The following is a 16,248-nucleotide window of genomic DNA, read 5'->3' as shown; positions in this document are numbered from 1 at the left end:
ATTATTTCCTGGCAAGTAACACAAGCCATCCCCAGCTAACAAAAACAGAGATGAGCAAGAAAAATAACCCAGAACATTAACCAAAGGGCAAGAACAACTGCCTTGTCTTCCCAAAACCTTGGGAGAAAGAGCACAAGCCTGCACACCTGAAGTTTATCAACGACTTGTTTCTGCATAAGCATTACGCTGCCCCTGTTTCCGAATTTTCAAAATGCCAGACGCCAAAAGTGTGTAATCAAGGTGCCATAGAGAAGCACGAGTTACCAAAACAGTCTCAAAAGCATCGATTTTGATGATTCACTGGGGCTCTGGAGCTCAAGGTGAGTTCTGGGCAGATTTCACAGCAGCTGTCTCCCATTTCAGAAAGCAGACACCTGCTGCCACCTCAGAGCACAGCCCCCACGACAGACACCACAGAAACCCTCCCCAGCACATTTCGGGTGAGGGGAGGGAAAGAAAAAAAAAACAGACTTTTTTTTTTTTCCTGATTTATTGTGGTTAACATCAGTGACACTCATTTGTCAGAAGCAATTTGCTAATTCCAGTGCTGTTTGGAAATCACACAGCAAACTTCCTCCTTACAAACGAGATCAGCCAACTCAGTTTGAACCCGTTTCTGAAAACAGTTATTACTCCCTACAAGGACACATTAACTCACACCTCAGCCCACCCACCTCCAGTACTTTACATTCTCCTTATCTCCAAACTTAATCCTCTGTACACAGCTTTGGAATCATTCTTCTCCAGGGGGAGAAATCTTGCTTACTGAAGAGTTACAGTAGAAATCAGATAGTCTCTCCAGCATCCTTGTAACCTAAGAGCCGCATTAACTTCTACTCTCCTGGAGGTGGAGCATTTCTTAGAGCATCTTCATTTGTTGAAAATTACCAGCTGAGTAGCTAAAAGGTATTTACAAAGGCCACCAAAAATCCTTTCCAAGAAGGACTGTATGTATGTTTTTATTAGTGCATTAAAATGGCATTGCCAGGCACGGGACATACGAGTACCCACTCAGCAGTCCCTTGTCCTGTTACTGAGGGTAAAGCTCCACTATCATCGCGTGCCCCTGGAAGGAGACAGAAAGAGAGGAGCAGTCACAGAAAAGACTAATTATTACAGACACACACCCAATGGGAGATGCCCATCTCCTGACCGTCTTAAAACAAAAGGGGAGATGAAAATCCAGGGCTGATTCACTAAGAGGATTCTGCAGACAGTGGTTTGATGGCTTTGGGACAGCACAGATGTGCTTCAGGCTGGCCAAGACACCAGAGTCCACCCTGACCAACACATCAGGCTCTCCTGAGGGCCAAACCAGGAATTCAGGGTGGAGGCAACGTTGGGACCATGCCCTCAGGTTACAGAGGGCCAGCCATGCTAGGTCCCCACAGAACTGCCACCAGTCACCGCAACCTGAACCAGGGCTCCCATCCGCATCCTCCAGAGGTGTAGGAAGAGTCTCGCCCCCATTTTTCTTCTAAAGCTCTTTCTTCCCGTGATTAGAAGAATGATCCTTGCAAACCACAATTTGGGAAGTCTTTGAGAGTCACCAAAGGAAACCCTCAGAACATGGCAGAAATCTCTCCTTCCCCTTTTGTACCATACGGGCAGCAAGGGGCTGCAGTCGCCATCGCCCAGGGATGATTCCGAGATGGGCTGGAGAGTCTCTAAAGCGGACGAGGCGGAGGGAGCTCGCCGAACCAAGCTGCGATAAGGAGGCAGCCGGCCAAGCCGGAGGGCATTAAGAACACCCAGTGCCACGGGACTTCAGAGGTGCCCCCACACCTGGTGTAACTGGAGAGGATTTCATAGTACCGACAGGAGCAGAAATGTAATTACTGCCCCTCTCCAGAGGGAACAGTGCCAGACCATACAGCATCATTACCTGCCCTCCCGCAGCACAGGCAGCAACCAGGCCGTATTGTCCTCCCTCCTTCTTCAATCTATGGGCAGCAGTAATTACTAGACGGCAGCCAGTGGCAGCAAAAGGATGTCCCAGCGAGAGAGAGCCGCCCCAGTTATTGAACTTCTCCAGAGGCGGGGCTCCGACCTGCAAGAACACACACAGGGACACACGCAGTCACCTGCCTGGAAGGAGATTGCTTGACCTACTCACAACAACATCAAACCTGCAGCAGTCCAGGCTGGCCATATAAAGCGATCCTTGGCACATACCAGTGCCTGATGACCGGACAAAATTGTGCTAAAGGCTTTATTCTGCTTCACCTGCAGCCAGACAGGTATACCCCGTGCTGTTAGAAAGCATGCAGAAGGACGGAGCCCCTCCCACTGTTCTTAATTCCTTCCTCTCCAACAATTACTATTATGGCTCTAGAGCTCCACCTCCTGCTGACAACAGCAATGCCGTTGTTCCCAAAGAAACTGCTCACATTGGGATGTGCTAAGCCAGAGTTCAAGAAACATTGCTTCTCCTCACAGAACATAACAAAAGCCCTGCTTTGCAGCACTAGTGTACCCCGCTGCAACGAGGAATTCCATTAATCCTAAAGTTAAACTAAACTAAAGATAAAAGCATCCCGACTGTGTCTTACCTTTGACTTTCTGCCCATGCAGTTTTGTGCAAACCAGTCTGAATCCATAGCTTTCAGGTTAGCCAGGATCTGCCCCTGAAAGGGAGGGGAGGCCAACGTTAATAAGGGTAATGGCAGACTCCGAGGAAAGTCTACGGACAGTGCTAGCAAATAGGAGATATCCTGAGACTAGCTACGGCCACAAAACTAACACAGCCAACTGAAAAAAGCATTTTACAGGATCAGCCCTGTTAATCAATGTTCACTCAACCTTAGCTAGAAAAAGACGACATCCAATTAACAAGCCACCTCACCACAGTAACGCCTATCCCCAACCCAATTAGTACATGATGTAAAGAAGCGGTTCCTTTCATACAGGAGTCTTGGGAAAGTAAGATTAGGGGTTTTTTACATATTATTTTAGAAGAATCTGTATTACTTTGGTGACTTCAAGCAACATAAGCCGCTCTTAGCATGGATGGTGTCAATGTAAAAACGTTACATATTTAAAATATATACAGTACTTACATTTAGACATAAATGTAGAATTACACCCATCTACATTTAGCGAAGGTCTTAAGAGCTTTCAGCAACACAAAACCAGATGTCTATACAATGGCATTTTACAGTTAGAGGCATCCTTAGCGTTCAGAGTACTTACAGCAAAAGCTTCGTGGAATTCAAACACATCAATATCAGCCATGGTTAGACCAGCCTTCTCTAGCACTTTGGGAGTAGCGTATGTTGGACTGAAGAAGAGTTAAGAAAGAGAAGTCTTGCAGGAATATGTTTCCACAACATCATTGTCCCCTTCTCCCACAGCGACCCACATTACATTCCTTCTCTCTAGGGTTCGCAGTACAACTCTCTGCCTGTCCCACTCCAACTGAAACACTGCTCCAAGTAACTACTGCTAGTAGCAACACGCTGAGGTGCTCCCCAGCAAAGCGGGGTGGGTATTTCTGGCACAGCTGCTCTCCCACATTGGCCACCGCCCCCCTCCTGAGTCACACCTCACACACCGGCTCTCCTGAAGAGATGCAGTATCTCGTGAGAGACTTCCCAAAAAAACAAACATGCAATGGCAAGTCAAGGCTGTTGTGCTAGTATGGACTGTTAGGGGATGCTCTTGATCGTCACCACCTACCCTAGTAGCAGCTGGTCCTTTGGATCCTGGGACACGTACACAAAGTCCCTGCACAGGAGAAATGCCATTAGTAACAGAAAGAGGAGCAGAAGGAAGCAAGAGCTGACTTCAGAGGCCACGTAGAGCAGTCCCTTTTTTACCTTAGGTAGGCCTTCGGTTTGTATCCCATTGCCAGAGCCTTCTCCTCAGACATGAGCAGAACTGCTGAAGCACCATCTGTCTGAAACAGGCAGACAAACCCCGTGAGGTCACTGCCTGAAGAACAAGCACACCCTGCACACAAAAACGAGCCTGACAGCCCTCCTGCAGAGCAGCTGGCAAGAGAGCACCCAAATATATCCAGAGCTTCCAGGACATCCCCCTGCGATGGGACAAAGAACAAGCCTGCAAGACTGAGCCGATGGATGGATGGATGGATGGATAGATGGTGTCTGAACGATGTTAGCACATGTATCGCTGAAGCACTTCCTTACAATCCAGACCCACAACTCCCCCTGCTTTCAAACAGGACAGAGAGGCCTAAAAGCCCTGCCAGTCCTGAGGACAAGCTGGTTACCCCAAACACTCACCTGTCTGCTCAGCTCCATTCCAAAACCAGAGTACAATTCTGGGGTGACACAAGCCACAGGCTCACCACATTGCAAAAATGAACATCGTGGCTTTGGCACATGACCACTCATTTCTGGGGTAATAGCCTAAGCTGGCCTACAGACCTGTGGCATAGAGCACACCAACAGCGTTTCAGCCGTTCCCAACACCAAGGCTGTGGCATTACTTGGCTTTTCTAAGTCCCCAAGAACACTAAGGAGTAAATAGCATTGCTGCTGAAAGAGCCCCAGCAGTCGTTACTTGCTTCCTTTGAAGTGCTCATCACAAACTGTGAAACAGCCTTTTGAACACACAAGAACCTGTCAGGGCTGCATGCAGGAACAAGACAGTCACCTCGAGCCCTCTGCGGGAGACTTGCAGTGGCAATCACCTTCTACTGAGTCTCAGTCACCTTCTACTGGGGCTCAGATACACCTCACCTAATTTACACAACTACCTTAGACTTCAGCATCTAAAAAAGCTTCTTTTAAAAGCACTAAAGAGAGAAAAAGAAGCATATGCAGAAGAGAGCTCATCGTAGATGTGCTACAGAAATCTCTCCTTCCCCTCTGTGGATTACAGGGCGAGCCTTAAAGTGACAGGTTTAGAGTAAAACTACTAACTTCTAGACTTACAATGCGATCAATCCCATCCTGGGACAGAATTTCTACATGTGCCTTTGAATGACCAACCCTCACGAGGCAGCTACAGAAAAGCAAACAGGTAAGACAGACCAAAACTTCAGGGCTTTAGTTATTGATTTTAAAATGAAACAATCCAGTACCCAAGTTCACCAGATTATAATACAGTTCAAAGTTACCCTTGAAAAATCCAAAAGCAGGTGATGTCACAAAGGAGACAACTCATTCCACAGATTATACCAGTTTGATCTACATGCTATGGGAGGCAGAGGGTAAACCGGACAGTTTTCCCCTCTGGCTCACAGTGATGGGAACACGCATTACCAGGAAGGAGGAGTTGGCAGCTGTGACAGTTCCGTACGGCTTGACAAAAGCTGGCTTCAGCTTGCCCATCTGCTCCATTGAGGAAGGACGGATCCCATTATCTTTGGTAACTGTATCTTTGCCTGTTGATGAAAAAAGTGTATTTAAACTATGAAAGTCAGCAACATACATGAATTTGCACATCAGGAGTCCAGGGGAAAAAAAAAAAATTAAAATATCAGAAAACTGTGCTTTTTATGACAAGTGGGAGGAGGAAAAAAGGGAAAATCCATTCATGGTATCAGGATATTTAACATGGCTAAAAAGCAGTGCTTAAAAAATTTAAGCTATATTACTTTCTCTCTGAAGACTGCAAAAATGAAGCGCTGCAATCTATTTACTGTAAGAAAAAAATTACCACATGGAAAACCCAGTTTATAAAAGACTTTAAATTCAGATTATAAAGCCTAAATTGGAGAACTGGGCCTAAATCAGTATACATTAATGCGCCAAGTTTTGAGGAAGCAAGAGCACTGGGAAGAACCAAACATACGCATCTTCAACTATATGAACTGCTTAAATAAGCCAGTTAACAAAGACTACCAATTCCAGTATAAAGACCATATGTAACCGTGGATCTACAAAAGTAAGGTCTCTCTAGGAAACTAACTACAGAGTAAGTGTGCCCCAAATGAATAAGTATTACACCAAAGTGTGCCCACTGGCTGATGGGGGATGAGGGTAGAAATCAGGCCACAGAAAGGACAGCTTCAAGTTTCTCCCCAAATTGCTTCATATCCAAGCACTGACTGTGGGGCCTGGTGGAGCCCACCAAGCAGAACACATTTCAGCTCTTCCTATCCAGCACCTGATTTATCAGGCCAGGATTTTATTAGGCTTTCTATTTGTTGTTACTAGCTTGGGGTATAAAGAGGTTCGCTTGCCTGGCTGAAAGAGCAGGGGGATTTTGGTCCAACCATTCCGATTTTCCTTGCTCTATCACCACATCAGCACAAGTAGGAGGTGGGTACAACAAAATCTAGATATGCAAGGATATGTTTATATATTTCGACATGCATGTTTAGAAACATGCTCCTGTGTCAGTAGTTTTCCAGGGAGAAACAGACACCATTTCAGAGTTAAAATTTGTATCAGATACACAGAACATTATGAATCTGACCCCAGTACTTCCCCCTCCTTTTCTAAATAAAATATTTCTTTATTGAACCAGTGCATGCTAGCAATGAAATGTGCACTTTTACCTGGCACTTTGAAGGGTACCACATCAAGTAGCAAGCCTCCATCCTGGGCTTTCTTGGCTAGTGTGTGTGAACGGAGGGCATACTCATCTTGCTCCAAACGGGAAATGCCAAAGGCGGCAGCCAAACGATCGGCAGAGTGCCCCATAGTCTCGCTGGTTGAGAACTCTGCCACAGCTGGGAGCTACAAAACAGAAAAATAAAGTCAGCACATGTAACTGCCAGCTCTGGGCAGTTAGATAAAGTTCAGAAGTTGGTTAAGCCCTGCACAGTCAGCCAGTGAGGCCCTTCTGTTTATTAAGTAGAGCAGTTAATATTAGAGCTATGCAATTAACACATGGTAACCATACCAGAAGTGACTTGGTCAACGTATTAGAGGAACCATCGCTTTCAAAGATTTTAGAAAAAAACAGATAAAAATGAGGTCCAGACTGCTGCTTACTTCAGGGGTTCAAGAACTGTATTGCATTTGCACATGCAGCTGCCCTGTGCATTTAATAAGGACTCCTCTACGGATGGTGACTGGACTTTTTGGGCTAAGGTGAAACAACACATCTGGGACCTTAAAACTCCTTGTCAAATACCTCTACGAGCAAAACCAGAGGCAGCAGGTGATTTCAGCTTAGCTTTTGTTCTTCCAGCAGCACACAGGAAATCCTTGCATGCATTTCAGTCCGCAATTTTCATATCTTATTTGGACTTTGGATCTCATCTCTGCTGTACATACACTGTGCTTCGCTGCACTCACGCTAAAGGCAGCCAGCAGTGGCACAGACGCAGACAGCTTTGCTGTGAAGAGCTCGGTGGTGGCGAGGAGGGAATTGCTTTCCCTTCCCTTCACCAGGTCGTAATTCACCTCTCTCATGACCTCCAAGACAGAGAAGAGTGGCTCCCTCTACAGCAGGCTCCTGACATGAGCCAGCAGACTGCAGATTTGCATCAGGGCCCAAACATGGGAGCTGAACACATTCAGCACCTGGCAGGATGTGGCCAGGAACAGTAATCATAAGGCATATTTAAGATGCATTAATCAAACAACAATTATATTAATACACTGAGGATATTCCTCTCTGATATTAAGCATGTTACTTCTATTACCTAGGAAACAAAAATCCTTCTGACTCTTTAGGACCCTTGCAGAATTTTTATATTTAGGGGGAAAAAGCTTCTACTTTTGTAGACTCCAGCACAGTTTGTCTTGGAGTTGCAGGAGAGGGAGGTTTTGAAATAAGTTAGGTTTACTGAAGACCAACAAAGCAGAGAGTCATGAATGCTATGAAATGCATTAATCAACTGTAGTTTTAACCTAAAGCACAGGACAAAGATGTGGTAAAAGCAAGCCACAGCCAGCCACCTTACCCTTTTTAAATCCTCTCTACTGAGGCTAAAAAAATTACCTAAGCCAACTTGTTTTACACCTCCTCATAAAACAGTTTAGCTAAATATCTAAATGCCTGGAAAAAAAATTACCTCAGGAGCAAAGTAGTCAGGTCGAATTTTGGAAATCAGGGAGAGCTTTTGGCCCAAGGTCTTGGCTCGGTTAAGAGTCAGCATAGTCTTCCTCATCTTCCTACTGTGACGAATGGGAACGTCTGACATTAACTCCACACCCCCTGCTACTACGACATCGCACTGTCCAGCTGCAATCATACCCACACCTGCAGAATGAGACAGAGTTTCCCATGAGAGCTGTGGGGAGAAGTGACACTTACCCCATCAGTGCCTTGGACACTACCTCATTTTATTTCCTCCTCCAGCCTCCGGCTTTGGCCAAGTTATACAATACATGCTTAACAGAGACTGAGCAGGGTGAACAGACATTTTCTGAATCATACAAGTTTTGTAACTTTGCTTCCACTTCTCTTTGTCACACACAGCAGTTGGGAGAATATCCTCAGCAATTTGAGACGGTAACCAGCTCTCAATTTTTTTTCTCTGTTTAGCCTAAGTCAAAGATGAAAGTAGCCTGAAAGGCAGCAACTTCCTTATCACTATGTAGTCTCTACCTCCCAAGCTAACATGCACACTGAGCACAGACTATTGCTGAATGGAAAGGGTGTCAAGCTGCCGGCAGGTCTACAGTAGGCACATGATTCGTATTATAGTTTGTTGGTTCAAAAACCTTCCTTCCATTCCAGAATGTCTTCAGATGCTTACTTATATTCACTAAGCAGTGCAAGTTAGATGAGTGATGTAGAGGAGTTGCTAAGCTCAGTCTCAAACCCACAGCTTGTTCTTCCAGCCAACATACCTGTGGTCATAGCCTGGTTTGAAGAAATGCAAGCCATGGTGACTGTATGGGCTGGAGTTTTGTCAGAGAAACCCGCTCCCAAGGCAGCCTATGAGCAACAAAGAATGGTTGTTGAAACCTACACCTTTTGCTCCACAGGGTCAGAGCTACTTTCTGCCCAGAAACACACCTTTCCAGACTAAAGGGAAAAGAAGTATATCAAGTTTTCATTCAGCCAATTACTGCAGCAGCTCATCCCCTCCCCAGACTCTGGGAACAGGAGGAGACGGCAGCTGCCCAGGCTCTCAATCGCGTTATGCAGACAGTCACTGGTCCCCCACCCATTACTAAAGGGGCAAACCAATTACACACCTCACAATTTCAAAAGAGCTTCCAACTACTTGACATCATCTTTGCTTCACCTTATTTGCAAAGGCAGCATGTGAAAGTATTAAGACCCCTCAGTACAAGGCACTGTGATTTGCTTTACACAGAACAGAAAACATTTCTTGCAGTTCAGAATGCAGCATCTTGTTTGACCCAGCTGAGAGCACAGCCTCCCATCACGGGAGAACTGCTCACAGCAAGACCTTCCCTAGTTGAGACGTGGCCAACTAGTTTAAAGTTCAACAGTTGCTCCCAAGTTAAAATTACACTGCAGCCTCATCTGACCAGCAGGTGACCAAAGCAAGTATTTGTATAGACAAAGCTAAAGCTGCCGATGGAACTGGAGAGCCTCATAACCTCCTAAGTCTTCCCAGCCCAGGTTACATCATGGTTTTGCCCAGTTGCAGAGAACAACAGCAGAGGCTCTGGGTTATAGAAAATCACACGCTGCCTCTGTAACATTCCTTCAGTAGACCAGCTTCTTTCTGTGTATAATACACAAATTGTGTTTTCTGACTGCCAGAAAAGAGGGCAGCTAAGCTACTCCTTTTCAAATCATTCACAAGCTGCATCTGATCAGCCAACTACAATAAATAAATACCACAGTAAAGCAATCATATCACAGCATGCTCTGGTCCTCTCAAGTACTTTGGACAAGCCAGCACGTGAGTCCAACTGGTAAAGAGCTGAGTGATCAGCAATCGTTAACAAAAGCTTCCCTTTCAGGGACGAATCAAGCAGAGGCTTCACAGCACTAAAATGCACTTGATCTATGGCAGATTTCAACAGGAGGCAGAGCCCCATACAGTTATTTGACAGACAATACTGCACAACTAGTTCATACTCTCAAATCATGTTTAAATGAATCATAACACTGGAATATTTTTTTTTTTGCAAGTGTTTGTCATCTTCATTCCAGTTGCAGAAATCAGACTCACAGGGGAAATGCTGCATGTAACCCACCTCTCTGGCAACATTACTTGTTTTCACCTCCTGGATAACTGTGCCATAAACAATGTAATCAACAACATCCCTTGGGACACTGGTCCGGTTCAGCAACCCCCTACGGAGAAGATGAAAACAAACAGAATTTGCACCATGTAAGCAATAACCTTGTCACAGTCCTCAAACATCCTCTTTCCGCCAGCTTGGCTGGAGAACAAGGCAAAAATGGAGCCAAATCTTCTGCCCCTAGTTCAGAAGAAATCTTGTGTGCATATGTAGTTAATGAAAAGTGTAATTGACTACGGACTGCAAATAATCATGGTGATAATATCACAATAAATAATTACATAATTTCATGAAAGCAACTACTCTAGCCCTGCCTCCACCCCAAAGCAGTTGTTAGCATTTTGCCCAATTTGGAGTATTCTGACATCAAAATTAAAGGGAGAGAGCCTTAAGAGATAACAAAGCCAATCACCTTCAGTGTAGGAACATGTAAAACTTCAATAAAGACATACAGAAAATAAGCAGTGTGTTTTCACAGTTCATTAGAAAACATACTGCATAACTTGCCAGAACATCTTGACAAACACATTTGCTGTGCAAATCCCATTGCAGGCAGTCATTTAAGGCAAATGGGATTCAAATGTAATTTCATGCACTACAAAGTGCCACATAAAAATGAAACTAAAGGCACCTCAATCAATAACTTCTCTTCCACAGCACACTAAAACCTCCTCAAAGTCCAGGACACAGCCCCCACGCACGACCAACACACTGCCTGTCAACCAATTAGCCTGCCTTGGCTAAACGTGGCATTCAGATTTGGCGTGACCACACTCAACCTCACAATCTTTCCTTAGGCCTTGAAATCTCTCTTCCCCCTCTGGTAAAGCCTTCTCTCTTCAACAGCACTTTCCCCTGCCTCTCAACAAAACAAGCCCACTGCTAATGACCTACAGCTTTTGCCAAATCACTGCAGAATGGGAGGGACAGGCAAGATGACAGAATTAGCTTGTTATTCTTGTTGCCACTTAGTTTTCTCTCCATTGCCCAGATTGTTTTTCCCACAAATTGTAAGCACACCTCAATAGTAGCTACGATCTCTGTATTTAGAAAATTACAGTCAGAATTCAAATTAACTAAAATTTGTCCAGGAGGACAGCAATGCCATCTTTTTGTAACAATATACTTTAACACAAGCCTATTGTAAACCCTACTGCTTAAGCCACCTACTAAGGTGGTGGTAGACCATGAAAAATGAAGCACCAGGATCGTATCGTTCAGAGACAAAGCTAGAGCCTTGGCTTTCAAATCTGTTGAAGCCACGGTACCAACATTGGGACCCCAGCAGTTCAACGAGTTCTCTGGGCCCTTCTAGTATTCAATTTACTTACTGCAGTGCTGCTCTTGCTAAGTCATGTGGCATAAGATCTGCATACCTGGAAGTTAAAGAAGAGAGGCAGAAACTTAGGAGTGTCAGAAATGGATACAGAATGTCTACTTTACCACTGTAAGTGCCCCTCAGCAGCAAAGAACTGGTGACACACCAGAAATGCTCCACTGCATTTATAATCAAACATTTCATACCCCAGGTTGAGAAGACTATCTGTGTATAGGTCAGCACACAGTTGCTGTATAAAAACACTGAAAAGCAGCAGTAACAGAATAAAGAAATCCTCTACCCATCCTAACTAAGAATTAGGTCTGGTCCTAATTCAGCTGTGAATTTGGTGGCATAACATTCTAGTAAGAAGAGTCTACAGCAGATTCTCTGCACCTGTCCTGCTAGTTTTGTGACACTTGTTGCTTTATTGGCTACAGATTCACCAACAGCTTCCTCTCGATATGCAGCATAAATCCTCATTCTTCTCAGAATTCATATATATGGACAATCTTCTTCAAACCATGTTTTTTCATTAGGTAAGCTGGAATAACTGTAGCAGCCTAACTCATTGCCACTTCACTACTTTTAAGCATAACTATATCAAGAAGAACAAGTAAACCAACTTTTTTCACACAAAGATTCTACTATTAACTAAGTCAACATGTATTTTCTTCTTATTTTATACTTACGAGGTGCCAGACTGCAAAAATGGAATACGGACACCCTCTACCACAACAATATTCTTCACACCACTTTTGGCTAAGGTCTTCTTACTCTTAGGCTGGACTGCTAAGAGAGAAGGGATGTTAACAAGAACACCAGTAAGCTTAAAGTAAGACCCTGTAAAAACTACTAGAAAACCAGGGAAATGGTTCTGTTCTGGTGCTTAAGTCAAAAGCAGAGTAGGTAGGACACCTGAGCTGTAATCTTGTCTCTGTCTGGCTAATTATGTGATCTGTGAAAAATGATTTAACAACTCAGTACGTCCCCATCAGCAGAGAGATTCATCTATAGCTACAGAGACAATGGTACAGCTGAGAACACAGGCACATGACTCCCAGGCTCTGTTACCACTGACAAGAATACTGCAGGAAGAGATACCTCAAAATGCCATACAGTTTACAATATGAATGAGGCGGACCAAATTCAAAGCCTGAGTAAGATCTCTCACTTGGGGAGCAGCAAGGACTGCAAACAATAATCCACCTTCCACAGTAACTGCCTATGTATGTGTTTTTACTGCACCGTAAAGGTGAGATAATTCAAGGTAAATCAAAACACAATTCAAGAAGTCAACTAACTTTCAATCCCATAGGAAAGTAGTAGCAAGAAGAGCACATATAGTTGCTGTGGGTAACTTGCTACTTCTCCGTAAGGTGTCCAAGCATCTCAGGTTCAAGATAAAGCATGCCATGATAAAATATCATTCAACAGGCCACTGTCAGAGCTCTTCTGGAGTGATGATTAACAAATAGTTCAGTAAGAATTTCCTAATCCAATCAGGCCTGCAAATCTTAATGAGCATATACAGCAGCATGGGGCAGCTCCTTTACAAGCAGGAAAAGGACAAAGACATGTAAAAGCAGATTAAGTCCAGCTAAATACTCAGGCAAGCGCGAGCACCAGGATGAAACTCCAGTACTGTTCTTGGGTTATAGAAGACTCTCTGCTCAAAGCCAAGGAGATCAGGGGGAGCTGCTGTCTAGGCCAGTTTCCAAAATCCAGGCAGCTCAAAGCATTAGTCACCTAAGCAACCCCCCAACAATGAAGCCCAGAATGCCAGATCACCCCCACGGCTCACTAAGGGCCACAGCTAAAAACCCATGTAATTGTGTGTGCTCAGCAGCTCCGCCGAGACCTGAGCCTCTTACTGGTCTCACTGGACTTCAGAGCTAATTCCACAAGCTTCTCCTTGTCAGGGACAATCCCTTCCCCTCTGGGCAAGCGATCTGGTTATGCCTGGACAGCTTATAAACCCCAAGCTTAGCCTCTCTGTTTAGGTTCTAGAAATAGCAATCAGGTGACGATGGGCCATAAGCTGTGGACTGGGCATAGCTGCTGGGAGCGAGGGGCATTCAGAGGTTGAGAGGACTCTGCTGCAAACAGTGGTTTGCCTGTGGTTTTATTTGTTTGCAACTTTCTTGAACCAAGGCTGTCTGCACTGTATTTCTGAGATTTATGTAGAACGAGACACTGAAAAAGGGAGGCAGCTTCAAAAATAGTCTTCTCTAGCACAGACCCACTGAGATTCCTGGTGTTTTCACTTTACCTGCAGCTTGTAACTGTGAAGAGCAGCTGAGCGATCGAGCAACTGAAAAATAAGAAACAAAAAAATAGGGTATGTCAAACCTGAAATGTTAAAAACATTCCTAGTTTCCGTAAGAACTGTTAAAAAAATAAGATAATGTCGTAGTAAGACAACTGCACCTGAACATCTGTGAGATATTTTTTAGTTTAGTCTGTTTGTAAAAACAACACAGTTCATATTACTCATTAACATGAGATTCCTCCCACACCTGATGTGGTAAGGGACAAATATGGCAACAATAGAAATAGTTATTTTAAAAAAAAATTGTAATCTTTTTTAAGATGACAACAGAACAGATATTCAGACACAAGCATCCATTCCAAACCCAAAACTTAAAACAGAACTTTATACCTACCAATTCAAGCTTTTAATAAATATAAGGATACTTACAGACCCTGGCAGCCCATGCTGAGGAAGCAGGGAGGTTTCTGATGGCATGGGTCAGCATGGAACTCATTTTGATATCTAGAGAGCTGGAGAAAGACTGATATTAGTCCAATCTGGTCTATTCAGAACAATTTCAAGGGAAGCGATCTGCCTGCTTCACACAGAGCCAAAAAAGCAAAGAAAGAGAAGACACTCCAAGGGCAGCAGCACAGAGAATTACTTCCTATTACACTTTTTGAACAGCATCTAACACACGAGGAGTCTGGCTTACAACTGTGGCCTGCAAATGTTCCTGTAAATAAATACTCATCTCCCCAGTGACCCAGCACTGTACTAACAACAGCCAGTGCAGTTTTCAATTCCCTTCCCAATAACTGTTCCACCACTTCCCCACTGGAAAATTGTCCCAGTGCCCAGCCAATCTTGCTGCCAGCGTGACTCTCCTGATGCGCTCTCCTTGTCACAATTTCATGCCACTACCCCTCGTTTTAACCGTTGATACTAACCTCAGTAACTTCTGTCGCGTATCCCCATGGAAAGCAGAACAAGTTGGTATCTGCTACCCCCAAAACTTCCTCTGTAGCTTTCCCAAAGCTCATTCTAAAATAGGGTTTCCCTAGAAACAAATCCTCATCTGCAGTTTTTATTGCCCAAGGCAAAAAATGGTCTTCACAGCTCCAATTCTTTAGCTACTTTGCAGCAATGTTCACCTCACTCTGTCACGCTTTTAGCGTTCAAGCTAACAGCACTCTCTCTCTCCCAAATACACATGCTTTCCCTAGAGGGTTAGGGAAACACCTGCAGCCCCAAGCCCAGCCCACCCAGGTATCGCAGCTCTCTACAGCTTTGCAAAACTCAGTGTAAGCTGCCAGCCACCCCCTTCCACTTTTGCATCTCACACCCTACAGCTCTGCACCTGCAACATGCCACGCAGCATTCCTCATTCCCCAGCCCGCTCCGGCTACGCTGGCATCCTGCAAACCAAGCCTAGGCTCCTCACATCAGCAAAGCTCCTCAAAACAGACCTCCTTCTACTTTTCCTCCACGGTATGCTTCTTCGTGTCGTCTCTCTGCAAGAGTGCTCTTCCTCCATCTGTGCTGAGCTCCCTCCCCATACCTGATCAAAGCTTTTCCCCAAATCTTCCCAGCCCAACTGAGAAAACTGTTCCTCTCCAGGTACCCAAACCAGACCCAGACCCTGCAGACTGCACAGCCGCTCTTCCTCACAACGCACCCACTGACCTCACCCCCCACAACGCACGCTATCCCCGTTTTCAACAGTCAGCTGCTCCCGTGGCACCCCAACGAGACAGCCCTACACACACACACACACAAATCGATCCGGCCAAAGCTCCTTCCAGACCCTGCAGCATCGGCCCCACTTGCACAACAGCCCCTGCCCCCCTTCCTCCCTCCACGCACGCAACACCCCGGCCCTTGTACACACCGCAACACCTTTCAGGCACACGCACTCGCACCCTACACAACCACACCCTGTGCTCACAGCGCACACAAGCTACACCCCCACACACACACACACACTACACACCCGCTCCGTCTCTTCCTCACCCCCCCACACCCGCTCCTCACCCCCACCGACGGCCCACAGCCACCGCGCACACACTCCTCGACCGCACACACGCCACGAACGGGCAACCCCCCCAGGTACAGACTCACAGGGCCTCACGCACCCCACCAGACACCCCCTCCCCGTACACCTCCCCTCACACACACACCACAACTCACCGCCACAGTTCACGCTTCCCTCACCCCACCCGGGACTCCAGGACACGGACACACACCCCACACTACCTCAACAGCCGCCGCCGCCCCCCCCCCCCCCCTCCTCCAAGCCGCCCACTCACCTCGGCCAGCGCCCAGCACCCCCCCCCTCGCGCCGCCGCCGCCGCCCGCCGCGCCGCCACTCAAGAAGGGCCCCGCTCCCACCCCACCCTCCGGGCCGCCCAACGAGCCGCCTGAGGGACGCAGCCCATTCCGCAGCCCCCTGCCCGCGTTCTCCCGCTTCCCCGCCCGTCCCTCTCGCTCGGTGTGAATCAGAAACGTCCGAGACGTCGCGGTGAGAGGAGAAGAAGGAGGGGAGCGGAAAACGGCGGCGGCGGAGAGGACAGGCAGAG

At 46.0% G+C, this 16,248-nt stretch overlaps 1 protein-coding gene across 8 annotated transcripts; it reads right to left on the bottom strand.

The window, feature by feature from the left end:
• Positions 1 to 488: 488 nt before the first annotated feature.
• Positions 489 to 16,052, bottom strand: HADHB (hydroxyacyl-CoA dehydrogenase trifunctional multienzyme complex subunit beta). 8 transcript variants are annotated; one of them, XM_030036823.2, is made up of 16 exons: positions 15,979 to 16,052; positions 14,117 to 14,199; positions 13,688 to 13,729; positions 12,108 to 12,207; positions 11,429 to 11,473; positions 10,050 to 10,149; positions 8,721 to 8,808; positions 7,940 to 8,127; positions 6,473 to 6,653; positions 5,232 to 5,353; positions 3,819 to 3,898; positions 3,679 to 3,726; positions 3,193 to 3,280; positions 2,553 to 2,627; positions 1,886 to 2,050; positions 489 to 1,066 (listed from the first exon to the last, which is right to left on the bottom strand). In XM_030036823.2, exons 2-16 carry the CDS (start codon positions 14,181 to 14,183, stop codon positions 1,031 to 1,033), a joined length of 1,425 nt encoding a protein of 474 aa, XP_029892683.1. In that variant the 5' UTR covers positions 14,184 to 14,199; positions 15,979 to 16,052; the 3' UTR covers positions 489 to 1,030. The 8 variants fall into 8 exon arrangements, with proteins under 8 accessions (XP_029892683.1, XP_029892687.1, XP_029892686.1 ...); XM_030036827.2 differs by having other exon boundaries at positions 12,108 to 12,204; positions 15,979 to 16,042; XM_030036826.2 differs by lacking the exon at positions 15,979 to 16,052 and adding an exon at positions 15,926 to 15,946.
• Between the last annotated feature and the right edge of the window lie 196 nt (positions 16,053 to 16,248).

Source organism: Aquila chrysaetos, chromosome 15 (assembly GCF_900496995.4).
Source record: "Aquila chrysaetos chrysaetos chromosome 15, bAquChr1.4, whole genome shotgun sequence".
NCBI classification, from domain to species: Eukaryota; Metazoa; Chordata; class Aves; order Accipitriformes; family Accipitridae; genus Aquila; species Aquila chrysaetos.
Note: the sequence above shows the minus strand (reverse complement) of the source record. Positions and strands in the feature narration are given on the sequence as shown.

Bases quoted from the DNA above. Each gene is read 5' to 3' on its own strand.
- HADHB (XM_030036821.2), bottom strand. From the start codon at position 15,206: ATGGAGGAAGAGCACTCTTGCAGAGAGACGACACGAAGAAGCATACCG. The intron at 10,150-11,428 runs GTAAGTAAATTG...TCTTCTCCGTAG, and splicing joins TTAGCAAGAGCAGCACTGCA to GGGGTTGCTGAACCGGACCA. The intron at 3,281-3,678 runs GTAGGTGGTGAC...ACTCTTCTTCAG, and splicing joins AAGGACCAGCTGCTACTAGG to TCCAACATACGCTACTCCCA.